The sequence below is a fragment of the Populus euphratica genome, unplaced genomic scaffold, assembly GCF_000495115.2.
Source record: "Populus euphratica unplaced genomic scaffold, PopEup_1.0 scaffold3.1, whole genome shotgun sequence".
Lineage (NCBI taxonomy): Eukaryota > Viridiplantae > Streptophyta > Magnoliopsida > Malpighiales > Salicaceae > Populus > Populus euphratica.
The window spans coordinates 4,599,957-4,621,433 of record NW_011499847.1 but is presented as its reverse complement, the minus strand read 5'-3'; the positions used below and the strand labels follow the sequence as shown (position 1 = coordinate 4,621,433).

The window sequence follows — 21,477 nt, the reverse complement described above, 5'->3', positions numbered from 1 at the left end:
CAATAATCGATCCCAATAGAAATATCTCCACTCTTCAATAATAATGGGTGGAAGCCCTAAAATAAAAGGGATAAATTGCATGAAATAAAAGGAATTATGAATTGTTAAAGACAGATAAAACAACTTGCAATCGCATATTCTTAGTAATTATCCCTTACTTGAAATAGACGGGTGTGTAGCCTCTTATTAAGTTTTTTTTTTTTTTTATACTGGTCGTGAAAATTCCTACAATTATTACGATCAGTGGAACCCTTCAAACAAAAAAATAAAATAAAAATAAAATAGATGTATAATAAGTGGCCTTATTTGGTGGTCAGCAGCTGGTGCACGACCTCCGCGGGCAATTAAAAGAACCCCCATGAAGAGGCACTTCGCGATTTCTATCATGGATTCAGAATCTCAGCCTCGTTTGGTTGCTTTTTCTCTTTAGAATTAAATTAAATTAGAGGGATAATGCCGTATGATGAATTATATAAATTTTAAATTTACTTAAATTAAATTAGAGGGATAATACAGTATGATGAATTATATAAATTTTAAATTTTTAAATTGAGATAATTTTTTAATATGATATTAATTATTAATTAAGCAGTTACGTTAAGTTTAAGTCTTATTATTATTATTTTATTTTATAAAAATTAAATATAAATTTATATAAATTTCAAACACTAAAAAACTTTGTATTAGTAAATTAAATAGTAATAATAATTTAAATTATTAAGTTGAATTAATTTAATATAATTATATATAAATTTTAAATTCAAACGACTTTACTTATATTATTTAATTAATAGTTTAAATTTTTAGGTAAAATAATTCTTTGACAACTTATACATAAATGGAGATTGAATTTCTCTAGAATCATCTTAAAAGTGCACCACCTTCTTTAATATGATGTATTCAAAGAAATTTAATAATTTGTTTTCAATACTAATCCAAGGTTTAGGTACAACCGATAAATGAAAAAATATTATATATCCTTAATTATCAAACCTAGACATTACTATTGATTTTATCAAACCTACCAACAGATAAATAAAAAATAGTATAAAGATTACAACGGATCACAGATGCATGGAAGGATTGTAAGGTGGGCGTGAAACCAGAAACTTAGGATTGAGAGTGGGGGCTCATAGGAAAATAAATTATTTTAAGTGCAGAACATGTATTTCTAATAAAATAGGCTTTAGATTGAAGGGTACAATTAATAATTCTAATAATTTTAGAATTAAAATGTATTTATTTCCAAAATTTAGGAATGAAATGGCCCAACCATCGATGGCAGATCTGCCAACCTTTGTTAAACTATAAATACTAATAAACAAATTAAATCCCCTTCAGTTTAAGAAAAAGATCAATATTAATTAGTAATATTTTCAAAAAGAGAATTATTAAAATACAGATCAGCCCTGTTTTCTAATTACTTACTTGTTTGTATACAATATAAAACCTTAAATAATATATAATAAATTATTAAATTGAGCTCTTAGTTAATCACTTATAATTTGTTTTTTGCTATTTACTTGTGTTATTCTTCACTCTTTATGAAAAAATACTGTTAATACTAAGAAAAAAAGAGAGGCAAGATTTGCTATTAAAAATAATTTATAAAAACTTTTTTCATTTTTAATTTATATTCACATTATGTATAATTGAGAAAAAAAAAACTGTTTACGTTAAAAATGATGCATAATAACACAACGTTAGGTGAACATTATTTAGTAATTATTATTAATTTTAAGAGTATGTAGTTTGGCCACGACACAACTCACATCGGCTAACAATGTTAGGACAGTGTCCTCGTCTATAGGTCATTGGTGCCTTTCCTATGCTACGATGACCTAGAAGAGGAAAAATGATTGACGGCAATGAAATTCCCTCCCCAAAAAGGAAATCTCACCGGAGACAATACCCTCTTTTCTATTTCTTCTGATATATTAACATTAAATTCCATGAATTAATATTCTCTCAGACAGGAACTTCCCTGGAAGTAAGAGTTGTCATCTGTGCACAAATTTTAATTAGGGGAGCAACGCCACCAAAAGAAAACACTATTAATTAAAATAATAATCACGAAATACGTGCAAAATAGTAACCAAACATGATATTTATTAATGGAGAAAACGACAGCTCCCATTAAAACTAAGGAGGAGGGAATATATCAACTAGCACTACTTACATATTCTATCCTTCAAGTTGTGCGCGTAAAAGGGCAAGAGTAATTAATGCAAAGTCAAGAATCGATCCCAATAGAAATATCTCCACTCTTCAATAATAATGGGTGAAAGCCCTAAAATAAAAGGGATAAATTGCATGAAATAAAAGGAATTATGAATTGTTAAAGACAGATAAAACAACTTGCAATCGCATATTCTTAGTAATTATCCCTTACTTGAAATAGACTGGTGTGTAGCCTCTTATTAAGTTTTTTTATATATATATACTTTTATATCTAAACTAAGGTTAGCCCTCCCGTTGTTTTTTTTTTTTAAAAAAATGTTGGCTGTGATGATTTCTGTTTCATATATATATATATAGGCTATGATAAAGTATTGAGATTTTCTATTCGCTGGCTTAATTCTGTGACTAGTGGATGCCGTAAGGTACTGAAAGTTTGGTGCTTCTTCTTAATTTAATTTTTTTTACCTTATGGCCTTCCCGTGCGAGCATATAAAAGATTGGACGAGCGTCCCTAACGAAATTTTTGTTTTGTTATCATTAAGAGTAGAAGTCTTTGCAAGCCTCTGTATCTGGGTTCGAACATTACTATACACCCCTGTCATCCTTGCGATGTCTTACCTATTTATTGGGCTTGCAGATTGGACGAGCGTCCCTAACGAAATTTTTGTCTTGTTATCATTAAGAGTAGAAGTCTTTAATCATAAGCATTGACCCGGACACCCCACATAAATAAATAAATAAAGTAGAAGTCTTTAATCATAAGCATATCCATTAATGGTGAAATTTACATAATTATGGTTCTCAAATATTTGTATTGGACAACCATTTTGGCTGCTCAAAGATAATATCGCAAGCTAATTAAGCCCCTTTCTGGCCTTCGATCAGGATGCATGGATGCAAAGATAACTGCTGAAGGAAAGAAAATCTGCTACCTGTAAGGGAAGATATGGGATGATATTTTTCCTGCAGAAGATCAAGTAGAATATTCCTCCATTATATATTAGCATATATATTATTAGCCATTTACATTGCATGTTAATATAGCTATTCTTTTTCTTGTATAGAATCCCTGCCCTGCACTGCAGAGATAAAGATTAAGTATCAGAAACACTATCTGACTCTTTACATGTCAATTACATTGTGTCATTTTTGTCAATAACATTGCAAACTAAGCAAGAAGTAGTAGCCCTAATCTTGAAAACGAGTAAAAAAAAACCCAGCTGTCGTTGGTAATATAGCTGCCCTTTCATCTCCGTTGTTCTCCTATTGTTTCTCATATCTTTTATTTGTTTTCTTTTTAAGGTGTTAACAAATCAAATCTAGATTTGATATATGCACAAAGCAGCTCCTACGTACTATATCAAGATGTTTTAATAAGGTTTTAGTGTCTCTTTGCTCAGATTATGATGGGTACTCTTATTGATCGAAAGAAATTGACTCTTTTTCATAGGGTTTTATTGTTTGATTTATATCTTCAGTAAAATTACTATTTTTATATAAAAAAGGAGAAAGCACTAATCAAATTCTTTTGTGTATATATATAGAGAGAGAGAGAGTAGAGAAGTCCTTCTTTTTTTGACAAGCTTTTTAGAATGCCATGGACGAGTTCAATTGTTCATGCGTAGGGGTCATCTATAATTTTCCAATACAGTGTTGAAGCATATTTATGAATACAAAACAAAAATATCTCAACTTGCTCCTGCTCTCTTCACATTCAACAACAATAATAATAACCCCAAGCAAATCTAGTGTGTCTCACTCTCACCACTCTATTCAATCATGAACAACAAAAAAAAAGAAAAAATTGCATGACAGAATAGCAGATGGACAAGATATATGACTTCATTAGTTCTAACCAGCTCTGTTGTGCTTTTTTTTTTATATATATAGGAATAGAGAGAAGAATAGTTCAGTGTTGCTCCTTCGTGCTGTCTAGGAGTTGAATAATAATGATTTTTTCCCTTGATAATGATTTAATTGCAACGAAGACAGAATATATAAATATTATGCTTATATAAGAATGCAAGCTTACCATTTTTTCATAATAATTGAATTGCATTCATCACTATGCTTCCTTCAGATTCTGCAAAGGTCAGTACTCCTCCCCTTTCTATTTCTAAATCCAAGGATTTTCTCATAATATATATAAAGTGTTTAAAGAACAATAATTATTTGGTTATAGAATTCATAATTAAAACACAAAGATTGTCTTATAAAATATTTTCATATCTTGAGAACGTAAATTGTATTTTTATTGTTATAGTTTACATGTTCTCTGATCGTAAAATATTCTCCTTATAGTTTACATAACAAAATTTTCTCTGATTTAGAATTTAATTTATACAGAATTGTAAATTTAAAAAAAAACAATATTAATTTAATAAAACTTAGTTAATTTAGATAATTTTTTAGTAATTTAATTGATTATATCAAACTCGATATATCAACACCAAAATTTTTAGTAAGAATGTGTTTTTTCAAGATTGCCCTAAGAGTTGCACTTATGTATATTGTAAAGTTGCGATTAGGATGTTAATTTGCTTAGCTTGAAATGTCGTGTTCAAAATCAGATACCCATTTTCTGATTTGTCTCGGGCCAGGCTATCTCGATTGATTTTTTTTCGCCTATTTTTAATTTTTATATTTCTTTCTGAAATTTTGCAGCTGGCAGATTAATACTATTTCTTGAGGAAAAACAAATTAATATTATTGAAATATAGATATTCAGTTTTTTTTTTCCCGATTGTTAATAAGATAATGACTAGAATGGTCACATCAACCAATGAGCTCGAAAGGAATCATATTGAATAAGAAAGAGATAGTGATAATTGAAACTATTTGCCGCATTAGAGCTGAAAGAGTGGCTTCAATTTATTGACTCGAAAAGCCATCTGGAAACTAGAAAGGCTGTCTCCCAACTACAAAATCTTAGGCTTGTGGAGGTATCATTATTTTGAAAGAAAGAAAAAAACCCTTATTAATAAACATTTTTCAATGACAATGCTGCTTTGAATTTGTTAAAAATAATTTTTAAAAAATAAAAAAATATATTATTTTAATATATTTTTAAATAAAAAATTATTTAAAAAGTAATTGTTATCATATTCTCATATATATTTTTTAGATGGTGTTTGGGAAGCAGTTGAAACTATATTTTTTAAAACTTTAAATTTTTTTATTTAAAATTATTTTTTTATATTTTTAGATTGTATTAATATATTAATATAAAAAATAAAAAAAAATTAAAAATATATTATTTTAATATATTTTTAAATAAAAAATACTTACGTTCCCAAATAATATAAAAAATACTTTAAAAAATAATTATTGTTAGATTCCCAAATAAATCTGTAATCTTTAATCTTCAAGCCCAAGGCTAATTGTTCATTAAAATTTCAAGTCCATGTTTTGTTTTTCTTGTCAAGAGGCAATCATTTTCTAAATGAAATTTATTTTTACTGTTTTCATGATCTTTTATATTCTGAAATAATAGGCCAACATTCTCAAACACAATAATTATGTTAACTCAAAGTTATGAATTATTTAGTATATCAATAGAATTATTGAAAATTCGTGATATTAATTAATATCAAACAGGCTAGCTGATTGTTTCATGTTACAATAATTGCGAGTGATCATACAAATGCAATTAATTACGATTTAATTAAAATGTAATTTAGTATCGTTTAAAAAAAGACACTATTCATTTCGCGGGTCGTTATAATAAGTTAAAGAAAGCTAAACAGTCCTGTGTATTTAATGTATCACAAAATTACTTACCTTATCTTTTTGTAACTTCACAAAAGTCAGTGATGGTGTTTAATGTATTGAAAACGCACAACAACTATAATACTAATATTTCAAATTAACTATGTAAAAAATATTCAAGTATCAAACTTTACTTCTCGATCGGCATATCCAAATGATATTCCGTGTTTTGATATTCTGATGTGGAAAGGAATTTCTAGAGGTGAGCATTTTTTTTTCTTTTGTTTGGTTTTCATCAAAAATAACTAAACTGATTTTCTTTTGTTTGGTTTTCATCAAAAATAAAAAAATAACTAAACTGATTTTTTTTAATTCAAGATCAATTAATTAAAAAAACTGAATAAAACCAATTTAATCCTTTTAGACCTTTTTTTAAGCAAAAGCTAGAAATTAGACAGAAACTATTCGATACACATAGAAGAAATTAAACAAAGAAATTAGTCGATACACATTAATAAATATATAACACAAAAATCAAAGAACTTACAACTTAAAAGAAAAGGACAAATGATTAAGGTTGCTGCTTTTAGTTTTAACTTTGATTTAGAGTTAGAACTTCATATTTCTAAAGAGAAGAGACAAAAAGATTGAGATTTGAGAGAAATCTTGAAAAGGGGTGGTGGTTGCCCTTTTTGACGTTGCTTAGGGTTAAAAATTATATTTGTAGACTATAAAGAGACAGCAGACAGAGATACTGTGGGTGAGGAGCGGCTGTTGGGTTTGATTTAATCTTTATAGTTAAAAAAAAAAAACTTAATATTTATGTTTTTTTTTTCAATTTTAGTTTAGTGATGATTAAATCAGTTCAATTAGGTCCGTTTATTTAGGTTTAAATTTTTAAAACCTAACCAAATTGATTATTTTTTTTTTTTTAGTTGGTTAGTTTAAATTTTTTTTCTCAGTTGGTTTTTTCAATTAATTTTTTTTATTTTCTTGTAATTGGTTTTTCAAGTTACCCTTATACATTTCATTGTTTTGACATTAGCAAAGACACTATTTAAAGTTTAATTAGCTAGCCCATGGACAAACTACAAACTGCAAGATACTCCTTTCTAATTCTTAAGATACGAAGTGAGTTTATGTAATGGACTTGTTCCTTGATTTGTACACTTGTTTTCCAGTGCTTTCTTTTTGTAAGGTCAATGGATTGGGGAACTTGGCCCGTGCTATAAAATCCTTCAATATTTGCTTAAGCCCAATTTTGTGATATGTAGTTTGCTTCTAATCAAAAGGTCTTCTAATGTTGGATTGTTTGTAAATTATACTTCTGAAATTCTAGAGAGAGAGAGAGAGAGAGTAACAATGCTATGTAATGAGAAGAGGGCACGGGCAGTGATGGCCTACATAATGAGGGTATGGGATGGGCTGATGGTCCTTGCCAGTAAACAAAAGCTGATGTCAAAATGCATGGGCCGCTAATGAACTTCAATGCAGAGGAGCACCTGTGTGTAATCTTGGTGCTTCCATCTCTACCACTAAATCAGAGAACGCACCACCTTCGAGGGGGAAGCAAGGGAATTTCCAAGACGATATAAGTCACGCACTACAGGTGGAAAAAAAGATAACTTCAATTTTACCAACCCAATAGGGTCTCAGGAAGAATTTCAGGGAGGGTCTATTCCGGTTTTTGTTGATGCTAATAACAGGGAACAGTTTTGAAGAGCACTAAAGCAACTTACTAGAACAACCAGTTGACATAATTTAGTGACCATGTCTTAACTCGAAAGCTTTTGTATTGTAGACTGCAGAACATACATGAGTGACACTTTTCCTTGTCCATGGAGTCAATAGCTGAGCTCCTTCACAAATCCAACCAAAACTGCGAGAAGACCAGAAAAGGACTAAACAGGTAAAAGAAAAGGTAAAAGGGGAAGAAGGCCTAGCTCATGGACCTTTCAACTGGTATTTCTTCAAGTCTTATTAACTAAACAGTAGAGAATTACAATTAACAGGCCAATTTAAACGAAAACATCTATCCTTTAACCTGATTCTCCAACTCGACTATGAATAACCCAGAGAAAGATCTTTTTTACATTTCACTCAAACACAAGTAACAGGTGCGAGCATCAGTGCAGCCATACAAAATGGGAAGCGGCAAAAGCACCACTAACCAGCCGGCATGCTGAGGGTACAGTGTATCATTATCCTATTCCATCATAATCTGACATCACTACTGCTCCTCACCTGGCTGCTCCTCTCCAAAACCCCGTTGTGCAATTCTGTAATACAGTATGCCCATAGTTGCCATACAAGCCCTGCAAAAGATCACAACGCACTTGCATTAGTGAAGACAGCAATCGTAATGCGTGCTTGCACTGTAGAAAATAGTCTTTTGTGTCATGTTCTGGAATTTTGGCTCAATGTTCTGGTTAGCAGTAAATCAATTCACAGATAACTGCTTATATATAGGACAAAAACCACACCCTTCAAATTCGGAAGCCTTTACCAAATCAACAAATTTTGTCACCCTATCAGCGAAATATAATACACTGGTCCAAAAAAGGAGGGCCTAAAATTACATGATTGCTATCACGAGGAGGATTTTTCTTGGATCCATCCTTGAATGTTTTTGATTCCTTGTACGACCTTCTGAAGCATCATCTGCATTTAGTGCATCTTTACGTGGAGGTGCAGTAACTGGTAAAGTTGGTAATGCACTAGACCAGAAAGGAAGCAAAGCTCTGAGGAACTTGTGATGAAATGGACCTGCAATGAAAATAGTTGAAATTGAGATGGTATATAAAACCAAAGAAAATTACAAAACCTAAGAAAAATGATTTCAAAAGAATCAGTATCAGCATATCAAAGTGTTCTGATTCGCTAAAGATGCTGTGTTTCTGTTTTCAAAACTTCTGATCAACTGCTCACAAAAATAAACAAACTATTTGGAATGATTAGTGTAGTGAGCAGGATAAGATTATAGAAGGTGAAAGCAGGCTCGCAGAAAATGGTCTTGTAAAAAGTCCAGCAACCTTCATCATATGATTTGAACTAAACTTCACATATAGGCAAATTTATACTCACCCCTTCGACTGTACTTTTTATGGTTCCCATCTTCATCATCTGCAAAGTATGAAAGTTCAGAATTTTGCCGCTCAACTTGTACGCCAACCTTTCGTGTTGTAGCAACAGGCTGGTTTGCATTACGAAACATACAAGAAATTGAAGTCAGCAAACAAATTGTTTTGAGTGGGAAAAAAAGGAAGAAAAAACGCTTACAATGCCAGTACTTGAGTTTTTCATGTAATTCGCCACAGAACCGGGGCTCTCAATCTCCTTAATATCCGACACAGAAATTTTAGAAGGCCCTGTTCCAGTTTCACTTCTCACTGAGGGTGATGAAGAAATGGCAACCAAAGGATCTGAGGTGAATGCAGGAGGTGGTGCCGGCAATGAAATTGGATGGTTTCCAAACAAGTTCTTTTCCAAACCCGTCTGCATTTTTGCAAAGATAAGTTATTAAAACCCTACTTGACTCAACAACACAAGAAAGAAGACCATAACTTCAGCCCCTGTTTCAAGTATTCTTCAGCTAGGTACAATTTAAAAGAAAATGGATGCAAAAAAATTTCCCCATTAAAATGCAAAAGGTGAAGCCTTCCCTTTTTTAACCAAATAATAACTATCATGATAAAGATAAGCACAAAAATACAGGAGGAAAAAAGGAAATTTCTACCATATCTGTTAAATTAAAATCTTCATTCATACAACACAGAAAACCATGGCTCAAATAAAAGACACGGCAAAGATCTTTCGCATTGGGATTCTGTCTAATTGCAAAGTCTATGAGCCATCAAGCACCCAACACCCATATTAAACTGTTTGTCAGTCATCATATCAGCAACTTTTAACTGTAGTCTACCACATCAAAGCTCGTATTAAACTAAATCATTCATTCATGCAATTCGCAACACCATGGTTCAAAATCCAACACAGCTGAAAAGATCTCTCACCAGGGGAATATATGAGTATAATTGCTACTAAGATGGCACTAAAAAGGCTAGGGTATACACATTTTTGAGGATTCACTGGTCAACATTTTGCAAGAATAAATCTACAAATATTAGAAGATGGAGATGAAAAAACTATCCGTCCTCGAGAAATTAAACTCCACCAGCAATCTCACATGGCCTAAAATCATCCAATCCAAACAGTTGGCATACCAGGAGGATAATCCGCCTTCCATGACCATGCAACTCATATGTCATGGCCCTCTGTCTGTGCATGTGGTGTGAGAAATTCATGTGTGTGAGAAAGGGAGGGAGAACAGAAGTCGAGTTGGCTTAAATCTCACTAGACAAGGAAGCAAACTTGCAACTTGATTACCTTTGCATTATTAGTATTGCTAACAATTATAAGCTATTCAATATAGAACAGATTTATGAAGTTTCCACAGAAAAGAAATCAACACATAGCACATGCATCTTAGGTAACATGCAAAAAATACACCTCAGGGCTTGGGCTAATTGCAATTCAGCGACTGTTTTAAATTTTGGCACTTAAGTGTCATGTGATTTGTTCCATTAACATTGGCCTTAACATCATTAGTTTAGTAATAATGAGGCTAAAGGTGTACCATAAAATTCTTTGCCTCCTAATTTTTTTCCATGATGTTACTAAACTAACAGAATAAGCTTAATGATAATGACACAAATTACATGGCACTGAACCATCAAAATTTAAGCCTTTGTCAAGTGCAAATGATCCAGACCATATGATACATATTTTTCATTTTACCCTATCATAAGTTGGCAGAATGAAGCTAGGAAAGAGGAGGATAATTAAAGATAACCAGTTGAAAAAAAAATAACAACCAAAAGTAGCTAAACTAAGGATTTAGTCATATAAGATATAGATAACAAATATTCGATACAAACCTACAGTGTACTAAAGTTACATTCACAATGGAAGTTATGTACTTAGATGATATGATAATTAATGAAGTAAAGCAGCAGTGCAGCATCAAGAAACACAAATACCCTGATATATTGCAACTATTCAAGCACTAATGATAGAATACAGTAATCCAAAATCCAAGCTTAAACATTACCTGCATTATAGCTTCTTTCAGCTTTGAATGAAGACGAGATCCGGAGTCTTTCACACTTTTAGGAGGCCATATCTGCACCAACATAGCACCATATGGAAATAAATCAGGGTTACAGAAAACACTACTAAAGTAAACAAATGCTGGAGATGACTTTCAGGGTTGTCTTACTGGTGTTGAACATGATGGACACACATATCCAGCTGGTGCAGTATGCAGAGGGAAGCTTTTGATATGTGAAACCAGACAATTTGTGTGTATAGCATCTACAATAACCCCAAAATAAAGGGAAAATAAAATATTATCTTGTGTGTTTAAGAAAATTTTGCAACTAAAAGCATGTAACTATATCAGCAATGACTCATACGCAAGCAACCCAGTCGAGTGGTTTGAGGACCATCCCCCTCATGAAGCACAGCTTGGCATAAGCAACATTTTGGAGGCCAATCATACTCTCCATCTATTACCCATTCAGAGTATGTACGAACCTAGAAACAATGTAAACATTTGTATAGAGTGAGCCAGTAAGCCCTACAAAATGAACTTTACAGAAACATTTTCACATTATTTATGCAAATACATACAGGCACATGTCCACAGTCCTAAAAAATGTTAGTTTCATTATATGTTGAAGAATTTTAACCAAACAAACAAGTCTAATTCTAATAAAATGTAACCTCAGGCAGTTTTCAAACAAGATATCGATGCCAAAAGTTTCAAAGGGCACATTGATATTTATCGCTCTTTTTTTTCTGTTCTTTTTGGATAAATGATTTGTCATCTCATCCAGAATTTCAAGCTTAAGGAATGGACACCGTGTAGGCAGTCACTTTGGTGCCATCAACATGTTCCTACTTCTGCCCTAATCGCATCGACTCTTCAGTAATTAATATCTGCTGAATTCTAACTACTTGTCCTATTTCACAACCTTTTTTCTCCTTCATTCTGTGCCCTTAATATGTCAAACATGGATAGTACAATATAAATGAATGAGAATCACAGTGCAAACCACGATGCAGCAATCAAAGACTAGTTATAAAGTTGGACGTAAATACCACACAAATTTGATGCTCTGGGAAGCAGATACAATCCCCGCAAACGGGAACCTTGTGCACGAAACAATATAACTTTGTAGCCTGAAACCCAAAAAAATAAAAAAATCAATCTCCAATTCAAAGAATGAAAAATGCATTGAAGATTGCGTCGAGGAAAAAAGAAATGAAGAAGCGCAAAATCATTTACCCTGGATCGAAATTAGATTCCAAGAGTAAGCGTTTGATGTCAAATTAAGAAATAACCAGATCTAAATAAAAATTTCGATCGATCAATCACAATCAACTCAACGCCAATCGAATAAGAGAGGGGTGAGTGCCTACCTTACGGCATTTGCAGACCACCATTGCAGAGAGCTGGAGGAGAATCTAGGGAGGGAGCTCCAATTTTATAAAAAGAATTTGCTAAATGGCTAGAGGGAGATCTAATTGATAAATAAAAATCTGACGCTTAATTATGAAGACTATTTTTCTGCTTCGTTTTTTTACTCTTTTCAGTTAATTGAATTTAGTTGGTAAGTATGTCGAGAACGAAGAGAGAAAGTCCCTATGGATTCGTGATTTTGGCCATGGAGATCCGTTTCTGCTTTCACATTTCTCTCTTCAATATTTTTCTTTTTATTTTTAAAGATGGTTAGAATGGCCTTGATCTAAGAGATTGGGTCTAGATATTTCTATCTGACTCCATGAAAATTGATTAATGGGCTCATTGGGCTCGTACTCTTCCGCCCCCTTAATTTCCCTTTATTTAAAAAGTAATTTTTTTATTGAAATATATTAAAATAATATTTTTTATTTTTAAAATTATTTCATTCCAACAATGTAAAATATAAAAAAAATTAATTTTTTATAAAAAAAATTTAAATTTTTTTTAAAACATGAGTTGGCTGCGTTTCCAAATAGTTACTTGTAGGAACTGATACTAGTATGTTCAAATCAAATTTTTACTTTTTTATTTAAAAAATTATAGTTTTAAATTTTTTTAAGTGTTAATATTAAAAATAATTTAAAAAAATTAATGTATTTCTAAATAAAAAATATTTTAAATCATTATTACTACCATAGTTCTAAAGGTACAGTAAATTAGCTTGATTAAAAAGATTATTTGGGAGCCTCGTCTGATTATGTTTTTTAAAATTTTATTTTAAAAAATTATTTTTTAATATTTTTAAACTATTTTAATATATTAATGTTATTAAAAAAATTTAAAAAATTAAAAAATATTATCTTAATATTTTTCTAAAATAAACTTTGAGAAAAATCTTCACGAGTTTAAAATATAAAATTAATTTTTTTTTTGGGTAAAATCAGGAGGCTCTTACTAATTTTTTTCAGTGGAGTGAAATTTTGAAAAAAAAAAACATGAGAAAAGATAAGAAAAGCCATATACTCGTGCAACTAGGAAATAGGGTAATAGCACATCGAATGTGAACTGTCCTTGTGTTGCCTCTGCCTTGTTTTGATGTCAACATTATATGAGACACTGTATGGCTTAATTTCAAGCCTTCCTCAACGTGCCAGTGAAGCGGCCTTGTCACTTGGAGAGAATTCTGGCTCGCAGAGGATGTTGAAAGCATGGTTACGAGTTCTTAATTACGAGCTCTAATTATTTTGTTTTAAATTTATTTATTTATTTTTAGTGCTCCTACATTTTATTTTAATTTATTTTTTGAATTTGTGATAGAAGATGATATGAGTGATGAGGGATGGAAACCATAATATATTCTGGGAGCCAAGTCACACTCAAAGTGTCGAGTGTTTTTAATTTGAATCTTGAATATCTTAGCTTTTCGTGATTATTAAGCATTGTAATCTTTAAAAACTATTATATTTTATCCATGATCTTTCCTAGTTTTCTCATTTTAAAATTCATCCTGGTAGTTTATTTATTAATTTATTTCCTTCCTGTAAATGACTATCATAAAAACTAACATAAAAAAAATGAAAATATCTTATCAAGGTTATTTTTATTTTCACCAAGTCTAATATTTAAATCAGCTTATAATCTTTTATATCAGCTTATTGGCAAGGTTTTAAAAGGGTTTATTAGCAGACTTGTTAGCATAAATAAGTTAAGTTAGTGTATGTTAATGTGGCAGTAATTGATATTTAAGGTTTATTTCACATAGAAATATATTAAAAAAATCGCAGTAATTGATATTTAAGGTTTATTTCACGTAGAAATATATTAAAAAAATCATTATTTTAAAAAAATTATTTTTAATAATAGCACGAAAAAAATCTAAAAACAACTTAAATAATTTTTTAAAAAATAATTCAACAAGGTGTTTAAAAATATGATAATGATTATTTTTTTAAGTATTTTTTATTTATAAATATATCAAAATAATATTTTTTTATTTTTAAAAAATTATTTTAATATCACCACATTAAAACAATTAAAAACATAAAAATTTGAGTTTTTTAATAATTTTTTTACCCAACAAAATGCAACACTAACTATGTGATTGAGATTGTGACAATAGTAGTAATTTAAAATATTTTTTATTTAGAAATGTATTAAAATAAAAAGTTTTATTTTTAAAAAAATATTTTTAATATTAACGTATCAAAATAATTTAAAAATATAAAAAAGTTATTTTAAATAAAAAATTTTAAATTTTAAAAAAATATAATTAACATCGTGTTTCAAACACTATTAGCTAAGCTTCAACTCGGTTGATTTATAGATCGAACTTTGAAGGAAAAATAAAGGTTTGGATTAATCTATTAACCATGAGAAATGAGCTAAAAAAAAGAAAGAGAGAATGCAAGAGGAAACACAGCGGTGAGCATCACCCTGCCCATCAGTAATACTTAGGCTGCCGCCATCTCATTTCGAATTTAAAAATTCAAATTCCCCTCTCCTATTATTATTATTTTTTCTGAAACAAAAATCAGTGATACTTAGGCTGCCCCTGCTCGCACTTTCAAATCTCCTTCTTCCCCCTCCCTCCCTCCCTCAAAACCCTAACAATCAAAACACCCGCTTCCTCGCGCTTTTTTGAATCTCCGTCCGTAAAATCACGTGATGACAGCTGTCATCCCGCCACCATTCTCCGGCCGTGAACTCTCGAATCCCCCAACCGACGGGATCTCGAACCTCCGATTCTCCAATCACAGCGACCACCTGCTCGTCTCCTCATGGGACAAGGTACACCCTCACCAATCAAATCACTCCAAATCTTAACATTTTACTGTAACTCAATTTTTAATTTTGTTATTGTAGACTGTGAGATTATACGATGCGGGTACTAATGTTTTGCGAGGAGAGTTTATGCACGGTGGTGCCGTGCTTGATTGCTGCTTCCACGACGATTCTTCCGGTTTCAGTGCCAGCGCCGACAACACCGTGCGACGGTTAGTGTTGAAGTGGATATTGCACTAAATTGCGAAACGTGTGGATTTAGGTGTTGACTTTGAGGAGTAGTTTATTATATGAAGAATGTGTGTGGGGATTTTCTTTTTTATACTGGTCAAGATTTTTGAATTTTAATGATTTAGGTTGGTTTTTAACTACGAAAAGGAGGATATTTTGGGAAGGCATGATGCGCATGTTCGTTGTGTTGAGTACTCTTATGCTGCAGGTAGGTGTGTTTAAATTATGATTCATTTGATTGCTTATATATTGTACTTTTTTATTGCCGTGGAGGTCATGCTAGTTTTGTTTGCTTTGTAATCTTGAAAGTGAAGTAGTTCTGGTGCGTATAACTAGAGCTTGTCAGATAAAAATCTGCCTCTAGATTCAGCTTCATAGTGTTTGATCTTGTGAACACTTGCATGTATGTCCAACTTGATTTGTTATGCTTTAATGTTGTCTATCTGCATGAACTAAATGTGTGGCTTATTTCGTTATTGCTTTTGACCAGGATATTTTTGTCAGCAACAACAATGGTATATTTAGTAACAAGCCCTAGGGTTGCAATCATGCAATTGAGACCTGAAGCAGTAAACAGAGTAACATTTGAAAATGCCTAAACCAACCAATCCAAAGAAAAATAGATTGGGATGGTGGAGAATGACTAATTAACACATAGTCGAAGCTTAGAAAATATTTTAAGCTCTAAAGATGAACAAACAGGCAGGACTACAAGAAAGAGGAGCAGAAAATGGCTTGTGGTTACTGGTCTCATGTGCTCATCGAACTTCTATTTTTCAACGTTTCTGTCATGTTAGTTGCTCTGAATAGATATCATGCTGCTCTTGTGCTTGTGTTCTCTGTATTTACTTGTAATGAGGCTCTAAAGAGTATTACGTGGAATATAATGGGACAACCTTCTCCTTATTTAAAAAATTATTTCGCATTCCTCTCTTTAATTGCTTAGCCATCTTTCTTTGACTACAGGGCAAGTAATCACTGGTAGCTGGGACAAAACACTCAAGTGTTGGGATCCTAGAGGAGCTAGTGGGCAAGAGCGCACCCTCATCGGCACATATCTGCAACCTGAGCGTGTTTACTCTCTATCTCTTGTTGGAAATCGTTTAGTAGTAGCTACTGCAGGAAGACACGTCAATGTCTATGATCTGCGAAATATGTCTCAACCCGAGCAAAGGAGAGAATCATCTTTGAAATATCAAACTCGTTGTGTGCGTTGCTACCCCAATGGCACAGGTATTGATCATTACACTGAACTGACAATGTTTTCGCTGTCATTGTTGCCATATTTTATGATGGGAGAAATCATGTCATTTGTGCCATCTATCAATGCATTTATATTTGTTTGTGCAATGGCTTTCTTAAATTTATGTGTAATTAGGTTATTTCTATTTTCTTGTGTTTTGCTTTAAATCTCAAGAAATTCACTTAAACAGAAAAGTGATTAAGGAATCTTCTAATACTCATATAGCTTAGCTCTATGTTCTGCTCTTCCATGGATAGCATCCTCTTGGCTTCAAATAGTTCAATGTGATATATTATTGGCAGGAAAAGTGTCTGGTATATGCATTGGTGATTTACATCTATGTCATGAATTTGGTATTATTGGTTTAAGTTCTCTCATGGATGACTCTTATTCACTTGAATTACATGATGCAGGATATGCACTCAGTTCTGTTGAAGGGCGAGTAGCAATGGAGTTTTTTGATTTGTCAGAGGCCAGTCAGGCAAAAAAGTATGGTTCATTTTCCTCTGCACCATCCAGCATAGTGCAAATTGTTCTTCTCTGTCATCATCTTTTACATTTATACGACTTTCAAGTCTTTTGGTTAGATGACCAAGGAAATAACTGGGTGGAACACTTCTAATGCTGCATGATAAATGTTTATACTTTGCTCCTCTTGCATGCTAATTTCAGGAACTGATGGGTGTTTTCAAACAAATCCGTGTGATACAATAAAGTTGAACTTTTTGTTATCCTCTATAGCTCTTCCTCTGTGGGAGAAATCTTGAGGATGAATTAGTCTGTCAGCTCATCCTGGATTAGGTCAATAGCACTATGACACTTGTATAAAGAGTGAATGGGACCTACATTGGATATGTAATAATTAATCCATGTGTCATGCCACTATTGACCTAGTTTATGGGCGAGTTGGTAGACAGAGCAAAAATTTCTCCTTCTGTGGTATGAACTTTTTGTACTTTCATGTGGGGTGTACTCTCAATTCTTTAAAAAATTGTGGTTTTCTTGTTATCATTATTTATGTGGTCTCTCCATAATCTGGCGATGATATGCATGTCTCATTTGTATAAGTTATCTAGTCATGAAATTTCTCTTAGTGTAACTGTATAAAAATGAAAGCAGCACATGTATCTTTGGGAGATAAATCCTCCTTCGTTTATTTAATTGGATGCCCTTAGGGTATAACTATGTAAAAATGAAAGCAGCCTCGTGTATTATCAAGAGATAATATCCTTCGTGTTGCACTCAATGGTTTTGATAAAGTTGAAACTTTTTGCAGATATGCATTCAAGTGTCATCGAAAGTCAGAGGCTGGAAGAGACATTGTCTATCCCGTAAATGCTATTGCTTTCCATCCTGTGTGAGTTTCTGAATGCTCTCTATACATTGGATTTATGAAATTTTGATCGTCAAAATAAGATGGATGGACAGATTCTATATTTTCACCAAAATGTTGATCTTCATCGTGTAATGCTTTCTCTATTGTATAGTCCCTGTCCTCATAATGCAATTGTATCTAGCTCAAGGCAAATGACTCGTCTGCTGTTTAGTGGCTGGGCTGGTCTTGAGTCTTGACTTGGCAAATGGTTACTCTAAATGAAAATTGTGTGAATAAATGGACTGGAACAACAATGTGATGCATAAGACATGAACATCAAACCCCAACTTTTATGAATTTTGAAGTTCTTGTTAATGATTAGGAGACATTCACCACTTTTTCCAAGCTGACAAGTTCTCATGGAGTAATTAGATGAATTTTTTCTTCATGGAGGAGCATTCTTTCCATTTGTCAGATCCAGGAGTCCATAACTATTATTTTTGCATAACTTAATTTCATTGAAGCATCGAAGTAGTTGTGTCTTGATCAAGATTTTAGCCTGATTCCTTTCTCCATTTCTGAACTTACAAATGGCTGAAGTTGATATCTTGTTTGGCATGTGGTGATACTACCACTATTTTTTGGGTCGCTTTATCTTACTTCCAGACTCAACTTGCAGCTATGGTACATTTGCAACTGGAGGTTGTGATGGCTTCATCAACATATGGGATGGGAACAACAAAAAGAGACTGTATCAGGTACATGATCACTGGACATCTGAAAACATTAATTTACCATAGGAAAGCTTATATCTTGTTCTTGGTGTAATTTTACCCTTTTCAGTACTCAAAGTATCCATCAAGTATTGCAGCACTTTCATTTAGCAGAGATGGCAGTCTATTGGCTGTGGCATCAAGTTACACTTATGAAGAGGGAGATAAACCGTAAGAGTTGTTCTAATCTCACTCTCCGTCTCTCTTCCATGTTGTTTGCTCTGATTGTTGCATGTTCATTTTGCAGCCATGAGCCAGATGCTATCTTTGTACGAAGTGTGAATGAAATAGAAGTCAAGCCAAAACCAAAACCATACCCCAACCCCCCAGCATAACTTAGCCTGGTATCTTGGATATGCAGTGTCTCATGGTTTTCCAGGCTTTATTCTTTGCTATGAAGCTCTCCAAACTTGATGTGAACTAATCCTTGAATCAAGTTGGATTGTCCCTGTTGTTTCATATTATTTTAAGTGATCATATAGGTTTGTGCGAAGAACTTTGGATTCTGTAAGTATTCGTATATCTAGTCTCCTAGATACACAACTGGATGTGACCGAGCAACTCTTTGTTATCATTATGCAGGACTTGCAGCTAAGACGAGTTTAGGATGAGTATTTTTTATTTTTTTTTGCAAGGTCTAGAAAGCTCTGTTTAAATGAAATCAGTGACAATCTGGTAGGATCACCGGCACAAAAACTTTAAATGGAGGCTCGATTGACCAGGGGAACAATCTGTAAAGAGAACTGGATAAAATTTAAATGGGTTTTTGCTTGTCTAATGTTCATATGGCCTTGTATTTTTGCCACTGATTTGGCGATGTGTATTGTCATTTAAATAGAGATCCCTAGTAATCAGCTCATCCTTCATCCAATAAATGAATGTGTTAATACAGTCCGCTGCATCTAAATTCTATATTTGATGATTTAATTATAATTTTATTAGGAAATGCATGAGAATTCTATGCTACTTTCGTTTTTGATTCCTGAGCAAATCATACACGAACCACAAGAATGTTTCTTGTTGGAAATTGAATTATCAGTTATCACTCTGAGGGATGGGCTAACCGAGTCCGCCATGCAGCATGCGCCAACTCAGCTTTAAACGGCTTATAATCAATTTTCATTTGGATATAGACGGTATCTCTTTATTCTTCGTGATATTGTCGACATTTCTGATTTCTATTTACTGTATAGGGGTTTGGTCTGGTTTGACTGCTTGGGAGTTACTTTAATAGAATTTTTAGCGGGTATTTGGTATAGGATAGAGTTTATTTTTTAAAATGATTTTTTTTTATGAAAAATATATTAAAATATTATTTATTTATTTATTTTTAAAAAATTATTTTTATCATTAGTACATTGAAAATATCAAGAAACATTAAAAAAAAGTAATTTGAAGCAAAAGAAATATTAAAAATTAGCTAAATGATGGTTCAGCTATTGCAAACAAGAACCTAGTAAAATTTTTATTTATTTAAAAGATAAAGTATTGAAATTTCTTTTCAAAAAAGAATAGGTTAAAATGTTTTGTCCATCAATGGTTGTGTGTTCAAACTTTAACATTTTGCGGAGTTTATCTCCGCAAAATTTTAAACTGTAAGCTACGGAAACATTATCCGTAAAATTACTTACCAAAAAAAAAAACATTATCTGTAAAATATCCTAAATTAAAAGTATATTATTCTAATTCAAATGCTCTAAGAAATATCACAAAAAAGCCCGACCATCTAGGCATTGAATTGAATTGAGAAAGATAATTCTCGTTTTTTTTTTAAATTCGTGTGCTCTTAGTTCATATATCGTCCAATAAGTCTATAGATCCTAACAAAAAAAAGGTCAAATAAAACAAAAAATTCAGCAGAGTGAATGCCACCTGATTGAAATATATTTTTTGATGAAATTTTTAGTAATAGAATTATTCAAATTTCGAAAGGAAAAGCTGCAGACACACATACTGCGAAATGCTAATTAACAGGAGCGATTTGTATTTTGAGAGGCTTTTGCATCCTATCGTGGATTTGGTATCTATTTCGGGGACGCGGCCGGCGTGTTTTAAAAAGTTTTAAGTTTTTTTTTAATTTAAAATTAATGTATATATTTTTTTAAAAAATAATTTTTATTTATTACTGTTAAAAATAAATTTTTTAAAAAATAAAAAATGCTATTTAAATATATTTTCAAATCTTCACTTCAATATCAAACATTTATGCCTGCCATGACTGTGAGCTGATAGATATTTGATTCTGCGTCCTCTCTTTTATGAACTGGTTACTTTGAAGCCCTCTTCTAGTCAGCCCGGTGGCAGTTAATTTCTTCTTGTTTCTCTCGTGCTCCTTAAAAATAATAATAATTCCATAAATGCTGAGAGCCTCCCTTTTTTATTATTATTAATAATGAAACGATTTTTTATTACGAAGTTTTAAGGAAGACTCGCATGTAATAAATAGAAAAAAAGTTAAGTTACCACGGTCGCCATTTGTCTCTTTCTATGCTGTCCTCTCGTCTAAAGACTTTGTTATAAAGAATTCGTCATGCATGATGAAAGTGCTCCTTCTTCATTCTTGAAACTTGGACGAAGACATTGAAATATCACAAAATATCCTTGGATTGGAATGCCTCTTTTATTTTATTTTATAGAGAAAATTACCCCGAGCCTTTACTTCTCAATCAACAGCCATCATAATAAAGCTCCACCTCTCCACATACCACATGCACATACG

At 32.2% G+C, this 21,477-nt stretch overlaps 2 protein-coding genes across 2 annotated transcripts; one reads left to right on the top strand and one right to left on the bottom strand.

The window, feature by feature from the left end:
* Positions 1–7,811: 7,811 nt before the first annotated feature.
* On the bottom strand, positions 7,812–12,677 carry LOC105109025 (RING/U-box superfamily protein). Its single transcript, XM_011003603.1, has 9 exons — positions 12,373–12,677; positions 12,052–12,132; positions 11,364–11,484; positions 11,168–11,262; positions 11,000–11,071; positions 9,169–9,384; positions 8,974–9,082; positions 8,469–8,655; positions 7,812–8,204 (listed from the first exon to the last, which is right to left on the bottom strand). Exons 1-9 carry the CDS (start codon positions 12,394–12,396, stop codon positions 8,120–8,122), a joined length of 990 nt encoding a protein of 329 aa, XP_011001905.1. The 5' UTR covers positions 12,397–12,677; the 3' UTR covers positions 7,812–8,119.
* Positions 12,678–14,932: 2,255 nt separating this feature from the next.
* On the top strand, positions 14,933–19,540 carry BUB3.2 (Transducin/WD40 repeat-like superfamily protein). The gene is made up of 9 exons (XM_011003590.1): positions 14,933–15,202; positions 15,278–15,408; positions 15,553–15,635; positions 16,394–16,660; positions 17,084–17,159; positions 17,947–18,027; positions 18,665–18,743; positions 18,829–18,929; positions 19,006–19,540. Exons 1-9 carry the CDS (start codon positions 15,080–15,082, stop codon positions 19,091–19,093), a joined length of 1,029 nt encoding a protein of 342 aa, XP_011001892.1. The 5' UTR covers positions 14,933–15,079; the 3' UTR covers positions 19,094–19,540.
* Positions 19,541–21,477: the final 1,937 nt, after the last annotated feature.

What these genes read in the sequence shown, in the direction of transcription:
- BUB3.2 (XM_011003590.1), top strand. Translation starts at nt 15,080, where the DNA reads ATGACAGCTGTCATCCCGCCACCATTCTCCGGCCGTGAACTCTCGAAT. An exon ending in TCGTCTCCTCATGGGACAAG is followed by an intron (nt 15,203 to 15,277) that starts GTACACCCTCAC and finishes TTGTTATTGTAG; the next exon opens with ACTGTGAGATTATACGATGC. An exon ending in GCTATTGCTTTCCATCCTGT is followed by an intron (nt 18,028 to 18,664) that starts GTGAGTTTCTGA and finishes CTCAACTTGCAG; the next exon opens with CTATGGTACATTTGCAACTG.
- LOC105109025 (XM_011003603.1), bottom strand. Translation starts at nt 12,396, where the DNA reads ATGGTGGTCTGCAAATGCCGTAAG. An exon ending in GTCCATCATGTTCAACACCA is followed by an intron (nt 11,072 to 11,167) that starts GTAAGACAACCC and finishes ATGTTGGTGCAG; the next exon opens with ATATGGCCTCCTAAAAGTGT. An exon ending in AAAACTCAAGTACTGGCATT is followed by an intron (nt 9,083 to 9,168) that starts GTAAGCGTTTTT and finishes AATGCAAACCAG; the next exon opens with CCTGTTGCTACAACACGAAA.